General features: G+C 50.9%; 5 protein-coding genes across 5 annotated transcripts; 3 read left to right on the plus strand and 2 right to left on the minus strand.

Moving 5' to 3' along the window:
* Positions 1-5,261: 5,261 nt before the first annotated feature.
* On the plus strand, positions 5,262-7,859 carry PV07_09439 (uncharacterized protein; the record flags this gene model as incomplete). Its single annotated transcript, XM_016396699.1, has 4 exons — positions 5,262-5,623; positions 5,673-5,811; positions 5,868-6,655; positions 6,704-7,859. Exons 1-4 carry the CDS (start codon positions 5,370-5,372, stop codon positions 7,857-7,859), a joined length of 2,337 nt encoding a protein of 778 aa, XP_016246555.1. The 5' UTR covers positions 5,262-5,369.
* A 2,180-nt stretch (positions 7,860-10,039) lies between these two features.
* PV07_09440 (uncharacterized protein) lies at positions 10,040-10,234 on the plus strand (the record flags this gene model as incomplete). The annotated part of the gene is made up of 1 exon (XM_016396700.1): positions 10,040-10,234. One exon carries the CDS (start codon positions 10,040-10,042, stop codon positions 10,232-10,234), a length of 195 nt encoding a protein of 64 aa, XP_016246556.1.
* A 1,353-nt stretch (positions 10,235-11,587) lies between these two features.
* On the minus strand, positions 11,588-13,841 carry PV07_09441 (uncharacterized protein). The gene is made up of 3 exons (XM_016396701.1): positions 13,151-13,841; positions 12,966-13,098; positions 11,588-12,901 (listed from the first exon to the last, which is right to left on the minus strand). Exons 1-3 carry the CDS (start codon positions 13,177-13,179, stop codon positions 12,077-12,079), a joined length of 987 nt encoding a protein of 328 aa, XP_016246557.1. The 5' UTR covers positions 13,180-13,841; the 3' UTR covers positions 11,588-12,076.
* Positions 13,842-13,855: 14 nt separating this feature from the next.
* Positions 13,856-17,263, minus strand: PV07_09442 (uncharacterized protein). The gene has a single exon (XM_016396702.1). The coding sequence runs from the start codon at positions 17,054-17,056 to the stop codon at positions 13,973-13,975; it is 3,084 nt and encodes a 1,027-aa protein (XP_016246558.1). The 5' UTR covers positions 17,057-17,263; the 3' UTR covers positions 13,856-13,972.
* A 77-nt stretch (positions 17,264-17,340) lies between these two features.
* Positions 17,341-19,378, plus strand: PV07_09443 (uncharacterized protein). The gene is made up of 3 exons (XM_016396703.1): positions 17,341-18,405; positions 18,455-18,698; positions 18,769-19,378. The coding sequence occupies exons 1-3, from the start codon at positions 17,780-17,782 to the stop codon at positions 19,252-19,254; spliced, it is 1,356 nt and encodes a 451-aa protein (XP_016246559.1). The 5' UTR covers positions 17,341-17,779; the 3' UTR covers positions 19,255-19,378.
* Positions 19,379-19,439: the final 61 nt, after the last annotated feature.

The following is a 19,439-nucleotide window of genomic DNA, read 5'->3' on the forward strand; positions in this document are numbered from 1 at the left end:
CACTCAGTCGAAAGCAAGACAAGACCATAAGAGCAACCCATCTGTAACCACCAATCGTTCGGGGCAGGTAGACCGGAATATGGTGAGCGCAGCCGATCGGAAGCTGGATTCCACTTCCTTGATCCCACATTCGAGAAGGCTAGACACGACACCAGGAGAAGGCTTGCTGTACGGAGGTGCTGGAGAGAGAAATCAAACGCGATGAGTGATTCGAGAAGCATCCTTGCATGTGGAGAGATATGTGCTCAGAGAATCGAGAAACGGACGGAACGACACCGGTAAACGACGTTGGATGGCTGACTGTAATGGAATCTTTGTAGGGTGCCAGTCCTCAAAAGCCATCTAAGCTTCATCAACCGAGAGTGTGGCCATGATGCAGTAGTCCGGGGGACTTATCTTGCTGCTCCATGGGTCTTTGACTTTCGAATATATTTAGTGGCATGGTGAATAATCTAGTCACAGAGAATCTACAAATTGATTAACTTTAAAACGAGGTTCCTCGAAAGGAGGCTTCATTTCAAAGAACGTCATTGCGATATCGACACACTGCCTTATGTAACGGCTGGGAGTTCTAACCCGGGCATGCCCACTTCAGGTATGACCACAATATCCTGTCGCAGCCGAGTCCCAAAACTCTCAGTCTCTGCTCGAAGCATCTACCACTTCACACTCGAGTAGGACAATTTCATTTGCTATGGGTTCTCAACAATTTTGTGCAAGTGCCACACCGGGGGAAAATAGGGGATAAGATATCGCAGCTGGGTCAAAGGACATATGATACATCGAAGAGTTGGATAAAATAATTGGACATCACTAGCTGTGGACGAGTGTATGTCGCCCTACGCCCATCGCCGTGGAACATAAGATCCAACAGGAGCAAAGGAGTGATGATAAACCTGGAAAAACAAGTTGCAATCAGCACAGACTCTTTGACATGCATCCAAGTGCTCCGGATGCTTACCAGTCAGAATAACGAGCATAGTAGCTTTCGCGATTGCTGCCAGCCACACTAGTCGTGCTTCTGTTATACTCAACGTTGATGGGAGTTCATCCTTGATATGATCCCATAGCATAGAAGGCCTGCATGGCAGTCAGGTTGATGGCCGCTGCAATGCAATAGAAGATCCGATGCTTCTGGGGCTTCATGTGGCCGGCTACGATGACACCGAGACCAACCATGTCCATAACCGATACGATTGCATAGTAAACGTCCGAGCCATGACTGGTGATCGCGATAGCAGCACTCTTGCCGTTTTGGGTTGGATTAGAGGAAACAGCGTTATTCCGCTTGAAGAACGGATGAGATGTTCAGAAGCCATGGTGTAGGATCAAGTGAAGCCTTGCTAGGTCGATAAGTACCTGGAACAGAAGGCTTTCAGAAGAGAGACACTGGCAACTGCTAGCAAACAGCGGTACGAGGATATATACATGCTTGGCTGACATGACACCATGAACACTACGCCATTCCATGACAGGAGGTTTAGTTTTGCACAAGCTAAGTTGAAATATGGTTGCGTCATCTCGCTTGGGAAACGGCGTGTGATTCTTGGAAAGCTTGATCAGAATGTTAACAATGAGCTCATCAAGAGCCGGTGGAGTCCGAAAGCCGCTCAGGGGTCACGGACTTCAGATACGGAAGGCTGACAGCTTGATAAAAGCCGGGAAGCCAGAGACGCCTGGGAGTCAAGTACCGGAAGGCAAGCAGAATGAAACCCAGACCACTCTCATTTGAAACCAATAGTGGCCAGGATTCGGTCGATTACGCTTTGATCATCTGCTGATACCGTTGTTCTCAGATTGGCCCATTCCTTGTCCGCCTGACCATTCGGTACCGAGGAGTTTGGTTTTCTCGACCAGGGTAAATGCTCGCCGCGTGTCACTTTTCTTTTCAACGTTGACTACAGCGTGATGGGCACCTTAGGTACTTGAAGATGGCTCGATTCAGCAATCATCGCTCCGTCGAAAGAGAGGGGGAGCCGGAGAGACGGGCTCTCGTGGTGTGGTGAGGAACACTTGGCCAAGGCAAAAAGTCCATTACATCAGCAAGCCTTGAAGCCGTACCTTACAAATGAATTGATCCGTGTTTCGGAGGCACCGAGGATGTCTAGAACGGACCTTTAAATGGCCTAGACTGCCGATCTTCTCCTGACTGGAGCTCCAAGAATCGTTCAAATGTTCAACAGCCAGCCCTGATGCATATCTCATCTCTTGACAGTCGAGGCAGTGACAGCGTCCACCGAAGATAGGTCGGGCGAGGCAGGCTCTGCATGCATGATAGTTAATTACCTCAACAGGGTTGGTCACGACATGCGGCAGGCAGTAACACGTACAGTATTAATCAAAGGCCTCATAGGGGTCTCTATAAAGGATTCCACTAACGTAACCAGCACTTGCTGGCCTCTAGCACTCCGTGCTACTCCGACCTTAACAAACACGGATTCAGGGACAGGCTAATCCTTACTCGCTAGCATTAGATGACAAAAGGAAAGTGGTAATATAGGAGACAGGTCACTAATGATCACACGGAAGGGACAAAGAAAGGCTGGCTTGGATAGCCCAAGGCGCAAACGTCGATGTGCTTATATCGACTTTGGTGCTCTTCGAGGCTCAGCCGATTAGGATTCTGGTGTCCGTTGAGTATAGAAGATAGGTGAAGAAGAATCACGAGTGTCTGCGCCATCAATGGATTGCGAGAAACAACCACCCCCGGGCATCAAGTCGCCCATAAGTCATTGTGTGCAATTCAAATCTGCCAAGACGGGCCGAGAAGCGGTGCTGCAGCAAAGCAGTTCCTCAGCTTCGTGGTTAGGAGATTGCCACGAGATTCCCCAGACTGCGTTTGCCTTTTCTGGAGTTTGGCTTGCCAAGCAGCTAGAGTGCTTGTCGGCGCAAAAGGCAAACTCGACCTGTGACGATCCCTTGCATAGCTCTAGACCACAGCACCTGACCTGAGTCCGCTTATACCTTGGTTGTAGCAACATAGGTCAACGAACATCTTGAGATGAGTAAAGCTGTGTGATATAATGATAGAGGAGGCTAATGCGGCCGGGCAGTGATCCAAAAGTTGCAGAAAAGATGCCAACCTTGATTTAGCTTGGCGTAGTGCATCAATTTTCATTTAAAGACAATTTAAAGTCCAAATCTTGTGCTGAGGTTTGATTTAGCTATGCAAAGCACTTAAATATGACTATCAGTATCTGACCGCAGGTTTTTATTTGTTTTCCGGCGACGTTGCTGAAAAAAGTTGGGTTTGGTATGCTTTGGTCGCTGTGAAGCCTCTGATGCTGGTGGGATCTTAGCAGGTCCTTTTGAAAGAAATGCAGGCAGTCCTGCGGACGTCAGCGTGCTAGGATGATCTATCCCGAGCTTGCTCCTCCGCAGTTCCACCAACTTCTCCGTCAACTGTAGTGCCTCTGCCATCGCTAGGCCTCGCTGGACCAAACCGCCAGATCGAGCATCGATCGAAACGTGTCAGGATGATCCGCCCCCAAGCGTGCTCTTCCGCAGTGCCACGACCTCCTCTGTCAGAGGTAGAGCATCTTTGATTGACCCATTCTCGGCTAGAATCAGAGCCAAGACCGGCCATTGTTGGATTTTGTCCCCTTTGCTCAACTCATCTAGCTCATCCCTTGAGTTGCAGAAGCTCGTGCACATGCGACACCAATGACCGCCGAACCGTGTAGTCTTCACTCGCAAACCTCCATTCCATAGAGCTGGCCAATAGCGTTAGCGCTGATTGATAGCTGAGCGGTTGCTCCTCATCCTCGGGCGTGCGGTCGCAACACCATTCCCGCACTCGAATTGTCCCTGTCGCGGGTCGTGTCGCCGCTTACCTCGGATGTCCAATTCCATGCCATTGTCCATTCCGCGGCCGGCGACATCGATATACTTGCAGCTTAGCCGCTTCTGCTAATTCTTTATTGTGCTCTCCTTTTGATGCGGAAATCCTTCGCGCGCCATTCGAGGCAAGCGTTGATCGTCTCCGCCTCGCAGGCCTTGAGGCAATCGATGGGCTCGCATTCGACTCTGCCACAGAAGCTACAGCAGACAGCCAAGTTAGGATTAGTCACAGAGCGGGGACGAACTGGCGAGGGGAGAAGGGGGGCATGTTAGACGTATTGCGGCCAGTGGTCGAATTCTCGGTCCCCAAGCGACTGAGATCATGGCTTCCGCCGCGACCGAGCTCGACCTTTTTTTTTTTTTTTTTTTTGGAATCCGATCCTCTCTAGAAGGTAGTTGTCCTCTGGACTGGAACGCCTGTCACTCTCGGAAAGTGAATCGACTTCGGAAGCCGAATCTGTGGCGGCACCATCATTGAACAACGATTCCATATCTCCATATCCGTAGAGCTTTCTGACCCGCCCCAGACTGCGCTAGGGTCCCATCCAGGCTCCATCGTTGGGGTATTAGAGTAGGAATGAGGGTCGCAGCATCTGGTGGTAGCCAGATAGACGGGGCTATTAGACTGTCGCCGTCACCGGAGGCACCAACCCGTCTATCCCCTTTATTCGATGAATTAAGTTTGAGGCGGGGCAGTTGGCTTCGAGCTGCGTAGGAAGAGTAGGAAGAGAAGGAAGGGCAGGGACGGTCTAACAGACCTCTCAAGAGGCAGGAGTGTGACAAATGGCGAACCCATGCTGCCCTGCCGTGGATTGCTCATTCCTGGCCGACGTAGCCATCTATATACAGAAGGCAGATGGCACCCATGAAAGCGGAGAGGGAAGGGATGTTGCTGAGGAGAACAGAAACCAGCAGAACTTCAAAAGGCGTGCTGGGATGTGGGCGGAAGTCGGCCAAGCAGATCTGAACCAGGGTTGGTTTTAGAGGTATGTGGCTGGAGCGTCAAGCCACAAGTGGAGAGAGCTCGCAAAGCGCCACTATCACGCCCCGTCACTGTTTGCGGCCTGTCATGCTCATGTCTACTCGAACACCCTACCCGGAAACCTTTCCCGCCAGGACCTGGTGAGAGCGGTTGAGTGGATTAGAGCTTGCTATCAGGATTGTGCTGCTGGTCAACCACTGGTCATTTAGCAAGCCGCGTGATCTTCCTTAGCATGACGGCGTGGATCAACCAAGTTTCCCTGCCATAACTCGAATCCCCGGCTTGCTGCGCGACATTGGCGAGGAAGGAGTTTTTACCGACATACACGTGCCGCCAGTCATACGTTCCTAACGCAAAAGCTCACATGAGCGCTTCCTTCCCCTCTTGATAAGACGATCTTCGTTCAAAATGCTTGTCCTTTCCTCTCAACTGACACATCCTCTCATGTGGCTTTCCTTCCGTTTCTACCTGGTGCGGACTATTCAATGGATACAAGACACTCCTCAATGCTCTCTCCAGCACTTGAATTGCGACCTAATCTACCCTTATGGCAACCTATGCCGAGAGTATCGCTAGTGCGTCACATGGCCACGGTAGTCCCGACCAGTGTCATCGGCGGAACTCCCCTCCCAGACAGCCATCCTCGAGGAAAGCTTCCATTGCGAAAGCGCGTGCCTCACATGCTTGTGATCGCTGTCGGGTAATGCGAACAAAATGTTCCGGGGGCAATCGTTGCACCAAATGCCTTAAAGACAACGCACTTTGTGTGTACGGTGACCGGAAAAGGGAGCGCAATAAGAAGTTCTGAACTCGAGGCTCATTCATCGACATACCTGCTGATATGCAGCAGGGTCCTAGCCGAGAGCCTAGACCGCATCGGCTCGTTGGAGAGTGAGAACAGCGAGTTACTGACTGCTCTTCGTGCAATAACAGAGCGGCCTGATTTTCAACCGAAAGAACACATTGATATAGTGGACATCTTGGCCAAGGTACCTACTTGTACATCACCCTTCTGCGAGATATAGGGTTCCTAACAAGCACGAAGTACTCAAAACAAGAAGAGCATGATCCAGGACACGACTCAAGCAGCCAATCACAGACTAAGACCACCCCTTCTACCACTCCACAAACATCAACCGCTCATGGCCCGGCACGGGCGAGCGAGACCACGGGCGAAAACCGAGCCAGGTCGAGCGTGGGCTCTCCTGGCAAACAAGGCGAGCTACTTCGCATTGTCTCCCTGGACAACGGAGGAGGGGCCTCGGGCTTTGTTGGCAAGATGTCAGAGATTTCTTGGATCCAACGTGCATTCGAGACTGTCCGTGGATATCGGATCGACAATCTTGGTGACATCTATGCGGCAGAGATGGATCAAAATATAGCCACAACCACAGACTTCATCTATTTCACGGACGATACAAACATTCTGGCCATCAATGAGGACTACGTTGATCAGTTTCATTGGCCTGCCAAAGACACCGTGGTGCTCCTGTCTGAAGCTTTCTTTCACGCCATGCAGGGCGCGTATCATTTCGTCCTCCGAGAGCAGTTCCTACAACAAGCATACCAGTTTTCGGCCCAGGAAAAACCATTTCCATGGAGCCAAAGGCACTGGCTAGCACTAGCAAACCTCGTGTGGGCCATTGGGTCCAAATGGCTGCAGTTGACGAAGTTGCACGAGCCACAATCCGATGACAATCACCTCATATATTATGCGAGAGCGCGCGCTCTAGGCCTCGACCACAGGGTGATGTTCGATCATCCTGACATCGAGCGCGTTCAAGACATCGGCCTGCTGTCTTTCTATCTCCTCATCAACGGGTCTATCTCGCGGTCTGTCACACCTTCTTGAGAATTGCCTTTACTAACCCGTTTAAACAGCGCTTGGAATACTTTGGGTCACGCTACTCGCCATGCTACGGCACTTGGGCTCCACCTAAGAGTCACGGATACCAATGTCAGTGAACTGGAAAGGGCACGCCGTGCTCGAACGTGGTACTCTCTTTATAGCCTGGAGATATTGATTGCCGAAATTACAGGACGTCCAAAATCCATTTTCTTGACTGACGTGACCATCCCGATCGACCTGTTCTGGTCAGTCCCTCGGGAAACCCTGGCATTTTCCGAACAAGTCGACCACTTCTTGTCTCCTGCTGGCTCCAGGAAAATCTGGCTCGAATATTTACATTCTGGCTCCGGGATATCCCATATGACCGGCGGCATGGTGCCTTGGAAAAGCCTTTCGTCCGTTGGACGCGACGTGCCCATCTCTTACTTGCCCCAGCGACTGTACCTATGTCGTTTGAGCGATAAGGTCGCGTCGCATTTGTACAGTGGCACCTCCGAAGACTCGTGGTCTGAGATACAACAGAAACTAGGCAATCTGCAAGACGAGCTGAGACAGTGGGCTGGCAATCTACCCCAAGAGCTGGCCATCCAAGGCCAAGAGTCCGCCGGGACTGATCCGAGGGCGAAGATCGAACTGGGTATATACTATTACAGTGTCGAAATGATTCTCAATCGCGTCTGTCTTTGCGAAATCACTATACCAGATGAATCTGCCGGGTCGCAGGAGTTCAACCGCAGTTCGGCGCGGACGTGTGTTCACGCGGCTATGTCCATGCTAGCCATGCTGCCAGATCATCCGACCGCGCATGAAGCCTACCAGCTTCTCCCTTGGTGGGAGCTTCTTCATTTCGTGGCACAAGCGACAGCGGTGTTACTGCTTGAACTCGCCCTTGACGCACAGCACTTCCGTAACGAGGTAGCGCAGATAGTCACTTCTCTGCGCAAAGCGATGGGCTATCTCTGGTGTATGACCGAGATGTCTCTATCAGCGTATAGAGCATGGAGGATCTTTCGCCAACTGCTGACCGAAGTTATGGGTCGGCATGACGATCTGGATCTAACGGATATTCCGACCGAGGCAGCACCGCCGCCGGGGTGGAATGATGCGCTTGAGGCGGTGACGACGAGGGCCTTCCCAGGCTCCTGTAAGAAGGTTCTCATTCCCTGTACGACCGTAATGATGGCATGATCCACCCCGAACTAGAGGGAATTTGACAGAAATGTGAAGGATAGAAGTTCCCTCACCTTCCACATGGCTGTCGCGTGGCTGTCGTAATCGGCGGCGAGGTTCAACTTGACATGATGGTCGCCGGTGCTTACTATACGGACGGATTCCGACGCGGCCGTCCCAATTTGCGGCATCTGTGGAGCCGACCAATATCGAAAAAGCGGCCAAAAGAAACGGATGGTGACAGCGAATGGATTCACAGCGAGCGACAATGACAATGTTGAGGAAAGCCTAACAGAAAGAACAAACATTGGCATGTCGCGACATGTGATGGCATGTGAAGAAAGGCGTTTCGGTGGACAAGCTGCATATGGCATTATCTTTAAGCTGATATCTTGTCCTTCGAACGCGCTGAGCTCGGTGATTCTTGTCCCCTCGATTATCGCGATTCCGGCAAAGGCTTCTGGATGATATTCGCCTTTAACGCTAACCTGTATTTGTAGGCTTGACGTTGCGTGACCCAAGGTATTCCAAGCACTGGTTCAAACAGTTAGCAAAGAGAGATTCTCACCAAATGACGACAGACCGCAAGATTGACCCGTTGATGCGGAGGTAAAAACCACCAGGCCGATGCCTTGAACGCGCTCGATGCCAGGATGATCGAACATCACCCTGTGGTCGAGGCCTAGAGAGCACACGCTCGCATCCTGCTACTGTGGAGCGGAACATTTTGCCAGGTAAACGCAGTCGACCAAACCCATCGCTTGGAAGAATCGTTATTACTGTAAGTCAAAGTCCCGGGTAGCCAGTTCGTGAGAATAAACGGAGACTCAACCACATATTCACTTTCAGACTCGATTTTGAATGTAGTCGAGATCACTTATACACCTCGGATTGGAAGGCAGGCCGGAATTATATCGTCCTGGACGACATGCTTGGCGCCAGATTGCCTCTCATGGGTGATGTCATGCTTCATCTCCTTATACGATACAAGGAGCACGAAGGATAAAAGGCACTATCATGTGGTGAAATGGCATCCCCATGCTGTGAGGAGCCAATAAGCGTCGAAAATGGGTTGAACTCTGCGGGCCAGTGTCGGAGTAGCCACTTAGAGGCAGACTTCCATCTTTTATCAGCGGATGTAATGCCACCTGAGTGTTATGTGCTTTCCCAATAAAATGCAAGCGCATGCAGCATCCGTGAGATTGTGGTCTTCCCGAGTGATTGTTGGCAGCAAATCTGTAAGGATCAACCGTGAGTGGAAGTAAAGGAGACGGCGTAACTGACCTTGCCACAACGGTTGGGCTGGTCCTTAGCTTACTTGCCCTCTGACTGGGTCTTCAACACTACAGCCTTCTCGCCTCTCTCACATCGGAGCTTAACCTATCTCAGATGACGACTTAGCTACTCTTGATATATCCCTCTCCGAACCATCCCCTTTCCACCATCCCTTGCTCACCTTCACTCTAATCAATTTTACTTATTTCTACCATTCCCGGTATCGATTGATTCATCCAACTTCAAAGCACCTTGCTCTCCAATGGCCACAAGGCACCTGGCAGTCATGCCGGAGTACCGACCCCTACAACATCCTCCAATGGCAGAACATTTGGGGTCCAGCGGAAAAACTAACTCTGATTCCAAGAAAACGCACATCACAGAGACAACAATGACCATATACAACTGGTACGAGCACGTCAATGGGCTTAATTTCACGCTTATTGTTTTCGTTCGTGTCTATAGCTGCGTCCAAGCATTCTGGGTTCCTCTTCAGCTCAAAAGTGCGATCTGGGCTGTCATCTACTACTTCGCCACTGGTTTAGGTATCACGGCTGGTTACCACAGACTACGGGCACATTCATCACACCTAGATAGTCCGTAGTTGAAATATTAACCGTAGCTTTAATACAATAACTCTTAGTAATAAATCTATTAGTTCTCTTACTTCTTTACTTATATTTAGTCGCCTCACTAAGAGCTATCTAGATCTAAATTACATCAAAATCTAATAAGTTTTAAAAATGTGAAAACACAAAATAAGTTTTGTCACAACCTATCACTACAGTCCGGGGTACTTTCTTGTTAGCCGTAAGGGGACTAGTATAGGTGTGAGCGAGATGAACTCCGCCCTATCTACCATCAGCTCGACTTGATGCGCTCGCACGTCGAGAGCGATAGAGTGTGCATATAACCAGCACGACATGAAGGAGCGCGACGAGAAGGTTAAATTGATGCAATATGTTTTTTATCGCGCCGTCAACGTTCAAGCCTGGCTTGGGCATTCTTCACAAACGATCGAACCGTTAATTGATACCATCAACGATGACACTGCGCTTCAATCACTCTTCATCAAAACAAAATCCGACCCTCACCTAGATATCTGTGTGCATGAATAAATGCATTCGTGAGCCTGAAGTATTGGACGCGGATGTGGGTGATTCAGGAATTGGCATTGGCGCGCAGTGCGGTCTTTGTCTTCGGAGCCAAGACTTTCACAATGATAAGAGTGAATAAGCTGTACGAGGCTGTTAGAATGGGGACAGAGAACTTCAATGATTCGGGCCGGAGTCGCGCTCTCAGGACTTTCAGCCTTATAATGCGGGCGGAAACACAGTTTCCCGCGGTTACAATGGGCGCCCGCGGATGGAAAGCCGAGCGTTTAGTCGATATGCTGGCTTCTACACGTTACCTGGAATGCTATGATGCTCGAGATTGTATTTATGGGATGATTGGGATTATGATGGTTATGTTTGGCCCTGACTTCATTGACGCTGATTATGAATGCAGCTTGAGTGATGTTTACACCCGCTTTGCGAGCAGATTGATCGAGAAGACAGGGACGTTAACCATACTGAATCAAGCAGAGGCCATTTGTCCTTCAGCGGGAGGGCTGCCGACATGGGTCCCGGATTGGACGTCCCGATTTCGTCACTACGATGCCCTTAATCGATTATACCACCTGTTTGACTTCCAGGCAGCGGGGTCATTCTCAAGCAAGCCCGGAACGCTGGCCCCTACGTCCATGTTGTCGCCGTCACGCTCGAGTCTTCTGAAATGCAGGGGTCACTTCTTTGGCACGGCTCAAGTCGCCGGTGCGTATTGTGGGTCATATCAATCGCCCAATATGCGAAAAGGGCATGAGGCCGTGATTCGAGGCTGAGGAGAGAGCTACTCGGGCTCGACCCAGGCATTCGTGAGGACCATCACTTTCTCGGTAGGGGAGAGAGCTTCGGACTTGGTGGAATGTTACGACGCGGGATACGAGGCGGACACAGACGAAGGGGACAGAATTCGGAGAGGATGCATAATTGCTACAGGTGACAGACGATTCTTCGTGACCAACAACAACGCGCCTGGCCTGGGGCGCTAAAGATACGCGACCAGGGGATTGCCTTACCGTCCTGGCTGGAGGAAAGATGGCCTATATTTTGCGCCCCAGTTCAAAGTCAGGTGCTCTCCCAAACACATATTCTCTCGTTGGCGAATGCTTCGTCGACGGCGTCATGCATGGCGAGTTATTCAAGGGGATGACTCAACCCACCTTTTCGGATGTCTATATCGAATGATTGAGAAGCCTCGGAAGTAAGGACATTGCAACCACTCCATATTGAGGTCTCGGCGGGACGCAAAGGACGATCAAGCATGCCGAGAAAGGAAATGCAGCAGTGGAGCAGAGTTGATCGGAGATTCATCACGACAGTGCCTACCGGTTAACAAGACTTTCTACACCAACGAAGATAGCAATCGAACGGCCTCCAAATTACCGCGCAGCCGGCGACCGGCGAGCAGCAGCTGCAGGATGCAAAAGATCTCGCCGACAAGCAAAGGATGTTATTGGCATCTCTCGACCACGCCGTTCCTGCAGCAACCGACTAGAAAAAGATCTTGGACCTTGGAGCGTGGGTTAAATGAGCTCTGCTGTTCACGGGATATCAAACTCCACCGAAGCTCCATATCTCGTGCGTGTCTTGCTTTTCGCTCGCTTGTGGCGACGTGCCCAAACAACCCAAGCTCCATAACTGGCTAGAGACGAAGACCTGCCCTGGTCACAAAATACCGCGACGACGCCAAAGTGAACCTCCGACTTCTTCAGCATGGATTCTTTCTTTTTACCTCAATGTCTCCCTGCGAACGAAGGGAACGAACAGACGGTGGTCCTGAACGAAAGACCCCCCAGAGTCGACACGGAAGATTCACGCCAAGCACCGCTCCTCTCCTCTCACTGTTCTGTTGACCGCTCATGGCTCCTTCTTGACCTTCTTCGGAGTAGGCGCCCCGGCTTCCTTCCCCTTCTTTTTGTCTTCCGCACCCTCAGCGCCCGGCGCGGTCTCCTGCTTCTTCCTCCCTCTCTTCTTCGGCACCTTCGGCGGTTCGGCGGGGGTGTTCGCCAGCTTGTCCTGTGCCGCCTCCAGCATGCTGGCGACTCTGCCCATCACGGCCCAATGGAAGCGCGGGTTGCAGGTTATGATCTGCTGGAAGGTTGGGTCGGTGTGGTGCGAGAGGAAGTGCCGGCTTGTGGTTTCGGCCAGGGTCTTCCACAATTCCGGGTCTCGTTGTTCAGAGATGGCGAATCTTGCTGGTGGAGGATTGGTGTTGGTGGCGCCAATGTCTTGGTCAGTAGGGACGCTACCCTTGTTGCCATCCATAGAACTGGCGACTGGAGAATTGGTGACAAAGAAATGGGCCAAACACGGCAGCAATGCTTCCTTCACCGAGGTGAGGATTTCGGTGATCTCGCATACGGCCTTCTCGCGCAGTTCCGTGATCCCGTACTTGTGAGCGATGAGGTACATCTTCGCGTGCAGTGATATAGGAGAAAGATCCATGCAATCAACATCCTCCTCAGCACTGTCAGGTCCCGCTTCGGGTTCGGACACCTCTCGGTCGGAGTGATTGGATGGAGAGACCTTGCCATGCTTGAGAAGACTGTGTATGTCGAACCCAGCGATGTCGGACATATTCTCATCGTCGTATTCCTCGGTGTACCACCAGAGGATCAAGTGGGCAATAGTGACCGGTTCGTCATCCTCAAGATGTACTTTGCGTCGCTTACCATTCTGTTCCTATAGAGAGGCCCCGGTTAGTTCATGTCGGGGCTGTTAAAGTCCTAAAGGATTGGAGGCCTACCTCAGGCGCATCACTGCAGAGTTCCCCGAAGTCCCCGTGACCGCTGATGACATGACCATGGACTGCCCATCGATAATCCTTGACAATGATATCGAAATCGGGCTGACGTTCCTTCTTGAGGGAAGAGGCAAAGCTGATCCTTGTTAGGTCGCTGGACAATGGGTAACAAGCGATCAGGTACATACGTTCTGAGGTCGCTGTCCGTGACCGCCATGTCGAGTGTTTCGATTCCACCTCTAAACTCGCTTCACGCAGACAATCTCTGCGGTCGTGTCCAAAGTGTACTTACGAGTGCCAGTTTGAGAGAGTAGGACGGATGACAAGCATGAAATAAAGGAAGAGACATGCGAGAAGTGAGAAAAACAAGTCAAGCAGAAGCGAAGAACAAGTGTCGGAAAGCTTCATATTTAATTCACTTGAACGAACGGGGTAAGCAGATCGGCTCATCAGAGCATCAACCGAATGATCGCAGTCTGGCGGCCTAAGTCAAGCAAAAGTGAAGCATAAAAGACAGACATGCTGAGACTTGGTGCCAACCAACATTCAGTTGAATTGCCAGTGATATTGCGCATGGAGATTGAGAAAGAGTAGTGGCTGAAGGTGATTGATATACGAGGAAAATGAGAAATCATGTACGCACACCTCTAGTCTGCCTTTCTTGAATCTCAAAGAATAAGACAGGTCTGAAATAGATATGCCTATGACAGCAGTTGGGCATTCACAGTGAACATCAACCCGAAAGCAGAGTTTGCTGGAAGAGCAACCGGCGGTCAAGCCTCGATCTCGCGCGGAAGAAATGCTCGGTGGCACTTCGTGACTTGTGATCTCCGACCATGGGGATAGTTGCGGTCGCAGACGTAATTGCTCTGTTCTGAGTCGCGCTGTTGAAAAGAGAGAGGAAAGGGGAAGGACGTGAGATAACCAGTTGGCTCATTGGACTCTATTGGGGTATCTTTTGAAGAGTGGATAAATATACAATGTTTCACAGCACTTACTGTAACAAGTGTCTAGCCCTCGGCAGACATGTTCAAGGTCTTGACCTGCCAACGATCTGGATCGCGCTCGATCCAGTCTTTCTTCTCTCCAAGGACGCAGACGGACTTCAAATCCGAAGGGAGGTCCACAAGGTACTTTTGGGCGACCGCTTGCACAGCCTCTTTGGTGACACCCAGTAGGCGCTCGCGCATCTCCTGGTCCATATCCTCCGTGATGCCGTACATAAACTCTTTACTAGCTTCGCTGCTCACGCTTCTGGGAGCATCGATGCCTTGAAAGATGCTTAGCTTGCTCTCCTCAAGTTCTCGGCCGCTCCAGTCTTTGTCGCGGGCGTGCACTCCCGCGCGCTCGAACACACTTATCGAAGTGCGGGGATTAGGATCCCGATACGAAGACATGGTGAACAATCCACTGATGGGGCTTGCGCTCGCCGATGCACCGTATGCGCCACCTTTTTCTCGGACTTCGGGATGGAGAAAGCTGTGGACCAGCAGCTGGCCAAGCACGGTGAGTGGTGCTTTGTCCGGTGAGTTATAAGGTGCAGTTTGCAGGCATGTTCCTGTATAGGAGACCTGGAATGGCAAGTCGAAGAATGCTCGCCTCGACAACAACGAACCAGGTACAGCGTTTGATAGAGCTGAACTGCTCACTAATGGTTGACCTCGTGGTAGTTGCACCAGAAATCTCTCAATGAGATCTCGATTATCCTTCACCGAATCAGGCTCACACACGAGACGCATTGACAAATCGGCTGAGTTGGTGACTGCTATTGATTGAATGGTCTGCAGCTTCTGGATGACCTTCTCCAAGCTCTCCGGATCTCGCCTGGCTGCTTCCAGAATCCGAGCTGTAGATTCTATTTGTGAGAGACCAGAAAGCTGATCTTGAATCCGGCCTCTTTGCGTCAGGGCTGCAGAAGCGCTCGTTATGGCGAAATGGTGACCGCTTTCTGCAACGGTGTCCAATGCGCCTGAAGCTTTAGATTCCAGGAGCTCTCGAATGGCAGCAATAGCCCCTGGGCTTGTGAAGTCAATGTCCAAAAGCAGCGTACGGATGAGGTCAAGCATGGCTGGAACATTCCTGTCGAGCGCATACCCGTCAATCAAGAGGCCTTCGTTGCATCCCTCCAAGCTCCACGGGTCGGGTGCCGCAAACGATGAGACCGTTATGCCGCCGGTCTTCAGAAGAATTTCGGCTTCCAGGTCTCCCACGGACATTGTTTTCGTGCCCAATCGCATCAGCGAATCCGTAAATAGTGGCAGGAGTAGCCTCAGCTCGTTAGGAAGGTTCTTCAAAAGATGCTTGGCTTGGAAATATGTGATGCCGTTTGTCTCGGTTTCCCGCCACAAGCAATCCACATCACCAATCTTCAGATGATATCGTGGTTTCCTCTCCTTTTCCCGAGCAATGTCACTAACGCGGAGAGTTGGGAGGGTGTCCAAGTTCTTGTCCTGGGCCTTTTCTTGTTCCTCAACGAGGTCGAGTTCCTGTTGACCGAGCTCAGAGATGGCGGCTTCAGGTGAGCTGGCGGTTTTCTTGATGGTTTCTAGGATGCTCTTCCTTCGATCTTCTTCTCGTGTATCCAGGTCTTCACCGTAAGACTGTGAGGGTGTCATTGTAAATTGCATGCAGCTGTCGTTCAAGAGATATCTTTGTACAAGTCGGTCAAGATATTTCTCTGTTGTCATCCGCTGTCTGAAGGCGTCGATGATCTCGTTCCATACCAGTGAGTCCATTGGGTTGACTCCGTTGAACCACCCAGGGAGAGTTTTCTCCAGTAGACCCATTCCAAAATTGGCCGTTTTGTGTTTCAAGGAAAGCTCCAGCTGGTGCATGTAACCTTCAATCTTGTTTGACTGAAACGCTTCGTGAGCTTTTTCTTGCAAAATTTTCTGAATGGTCTGTTTCAGCCCAGAAATATCTTCAGCTTTCATACCATCGAGCCCGATCGAGAATACCCCAACCCTTGCAGAGGCATCGTATCCGGAATTAGGGCTGAAGTTGGTACCCAAGCCCGATTCGATCAGCCCTTGATACAGAGGGGAGCCATAGCCATTCATCAGCAAGGACATCATTATGCTCACACAAAAGGTCTCGACAATATCCGAAGAGGGACAGCCCATCCAGGAAACGGAAGACTTAAATTGCCGGTCAGGGGGCTGCATTGTATCGACTGGGCCGGGGACTTCGAAGGCTAGGGGGCCTTTAGAAAAACTGATGGGCATCTTGATCTCTGAATCCGGCGCGGCCTTTTCAAATTTTGATATGGTCTCGTCCACATACTGAAGTTGTTCTGCCAGGCTTAGACTGCCATAAGAGAAGATCTTTGCGTTGCTGGGATGGTAGTTCTTGCGAGAGAAGTCGACGAGTCGATCGTGCGTGAGCTGGGTCATGAATTCGGGATCACCCCCAGAATTGTGTAGAGAGGGTATAAGGTGTTCTCTAAATCTGATGTAGAAAAGATAGCTAGCATCCGACATCTGCCCTTTCATCTCGTTGTAGACAACTCCTTTGAACTTGATATTGTCTTCCGTTGGCGGTGCCCGGGGGTCTTCGGGACCAAGCCGCCACCCTTCTTGCAGGAAGTCCGTCCGTTTCAACAGCGGGTGGAGAGTTGCATCCATGTACACAGACGACAGATTGCGGTAATCTTGAAGATTTGTCGTGGCAAACGGGTATGAGGTGTAATCGGAAGATGTAAATGCGTTCATAAAATTGGCCAGTGATCTCGGCATCATCTTGAAAAAGGGATCCCTCACAGGATACCTTTCGCTCCCGCATAGCGTCACATGTTCGAGGATATGCGGCAAACCTGTTCTGTCCGTAGGGTTTGTTTTGAAGTTGATGGCAAAGACATTGTTCTTGTCGTCCCGAGCGACATGGAGGTACTCTGCGCCGGTCTTGTCATGCTCCAACCTCAACGCCGTCAAGTGTAACTCGGGCACATGTTTTATTTCTCTCAGGGTAAATCCATGTATGCTCTCTCCAGGTTTGGGATAACTCTCCAAATCCGTCACCGACGCATACCCTCTTCTAGACAGATACGACCTGGCGCACCGACGAATGCCCTGGCGAACGGCGCCATGCTTCAGCATCTCCCGATTGTAGGTTTCGTGGTAGGTAGCCCTATCTCAGGGTAAGGTTCTCTAGGGCCGGTTTGCAACGGTACGATGTTGGCGTAGAAGTGTCGGCCTGTTGTCAGCAGATTTCTTAACGATAGTAAACCCAGGGACGCGTAAATGGCGAAAGATGGCGAAAGAGAAACCAGAATTGCCTAACAAGAAATCTACAAGTCACGTGCTCAGAGCCCCGATCACGACGTTGTTAACCGACTTCGAAAGGCGATTTGCATTTGCTGGGAGGGGTCACAGATGAGTATGAATAGTTTGCTGTCGATGCTCTGTTCAAATCTTGCTGTGGGGAGTAGACATCTCGATTCATCATTGAGTTTGGTATATTGCGCATTTGTACACAGTGCTTGGCCGTGAAGGAAATCCCAGATCTGCGCGGCACGTCCTCCGATCGAGGTTCGTTTCGCTCGATCTCTTTCCACCGTGCTTGACTGGACTATCTCTCCCTCTGTGGTCCGCATAATTTACACACAGCAAAAAATAGACCCGTCATCACATTTTACCTAGAGATATTCCGGCAATCCTCACGTTCTTTTGCGTCCAATTGGTGTCTGACGCCACTGTGAAAGTCTTTGTCGCAGATGTCAAGGCCGAGTACTACAGTCGTGGGCACGAGTTTCGAAGGCTATCACTGGTCTTAAACCGACATACAAACGCTGCAGCTCACGGGCCTGCGCTTTCGATCATATGGCTACCGCAGCGCACAGTCCTACTTCTCAAACCACGAATGGCGACAGCCACGATTTGCCCCCGCCCGCACCCGCTACAAAGAAAGGCAAGGGAAAGAAGGACAAGCAACTGAGCGCCGAGGAAAATGCAAAACTAGTGCAAGCGCGGTTATCACAGCTGGAGCAGGAGAAAGCGGGTGACAAGGCTCAGCAGGCGGAGATCGACCGCGAAGTGAAGAAAGCTATTCGCGACCTCAATGAGTTGATCAACGGCGTCGAACCCCTGAAGGGGATCGACCTTGTCAAACAAAAATATGAAGAGCTCCTTGCTGAAATGAAAAAGACCGAACGCGAACACCTCAAAGCCAAAAAGAGTCGCGACCAGTACCAGAAGGAGGCCGAGAAATCCAAGTCGGAACACAACAAGACCACCACGATGAAGGACAAGTTGGAAAAGCTGTGTAGAGAGTTGACAAAAGAGAACAAAAAACTCAAAGATGACAATAAGAAGCTTGAAGAGACCGAGAAACAGGCTCGAGACAGCATCAATGAGCGTCTAGACCAGATGCTTTACGATGTGCAGGAAGCTATGAACTCCAAGACAAGCGCACATCCCGAGAGCCTTCATCTCGAGCTGGACGAGTTGTGAGTATGCGCAATCATTGGTTTAGGAGGTTGGCTAATATTTCGACAGATTCAGGACGCGATGCAAGGTCCTCGCAGATCAAGCTGAAATCCGAGAAATGCATTTCAAATCAATACTTCGCCACAAAGATGCCGAGATTGCCCATCTGCAAGCCAAACACGAGGTCGAGCGGCGAAGGGCCGACACTGAAGCAGCTCGGTGCCGGACTCTGACGGGCCAAGTGTCGACCTTCTCTCATACTGAGGCGGAGCTCCGCAGTCAATTGAATATCTACGTGGAGAAATTCAAGCAGGTTAGTCCCATTCCACCCCTTACCTTATTTTGATTGATGCATGAGCTGAAACTCTTTGCTCACCATCCAGCAGGTGGAAGACACCCTCAACAACAGCAACGAGCTATTCCTCACCTTTCGAAAAGAAATGGAGGAGATGTCCAAGAAGACAAAGCGGCTCGAAAAAGAAAACCTCACGCTCACGCGCAAACATGACCAGACAAATCGCAACATCTTGGAAATGGCCGAGGAGCGCACGAGGGACAAGGAGGATCTGGAGAGGCTTCGAAAGCAGGAACAGCGGATGCGCAACATCATCAAGATCATGCAGGAACAGGGCCGAGGTCGGCCGATCCAACAAGAGCCGGTGGACGAAGAAGGCACTGAAAGCGAGTATGACGAAGAGTACGAGGACGAGGACGACGATGATGAAGCCAGTTATGAGGGAGAAGAGGAGCTGGCGACCGAAATCGCGAAGCCTGTGTTTGGACCAGTGCCTCCGCCAGAAATGGTCGCCTCCAAGGCTAACGGCCAGAATACGGTGGCGCCAACACTCGTCAATGGTATCCAGCATTAAAGATGTGCATGCAAAACATCGCTTGTATTCTTTTGGGGACTCAGGAACAATTGAGTTAGCTCGCACGTTTATACAGGTGCCTAGATGTCAAGGTATCCTCCCAATACACCAAAATCCAACTTTGTTCGGGGCCATGTTGCTTGCGATTGGAAGCAGGATGGCGTACCTCGTATAAGGGGGGGCCT

This window comes from Cladophialophora immunda (genome assembly GCF_000835495.1).
Source record: "Cladophialophora immunda strain CBS 83496 unplaced genomic scaffold supercont1.5, whole genome shotgun sequence".
Lineage (NCBI taxonomy): Eukaryota > Fungi > Ascomycota > Eurotiomycetes > Chaetothyriales > Herpotrichiellaceae > Cladophialophora > Cladophialophora immunda.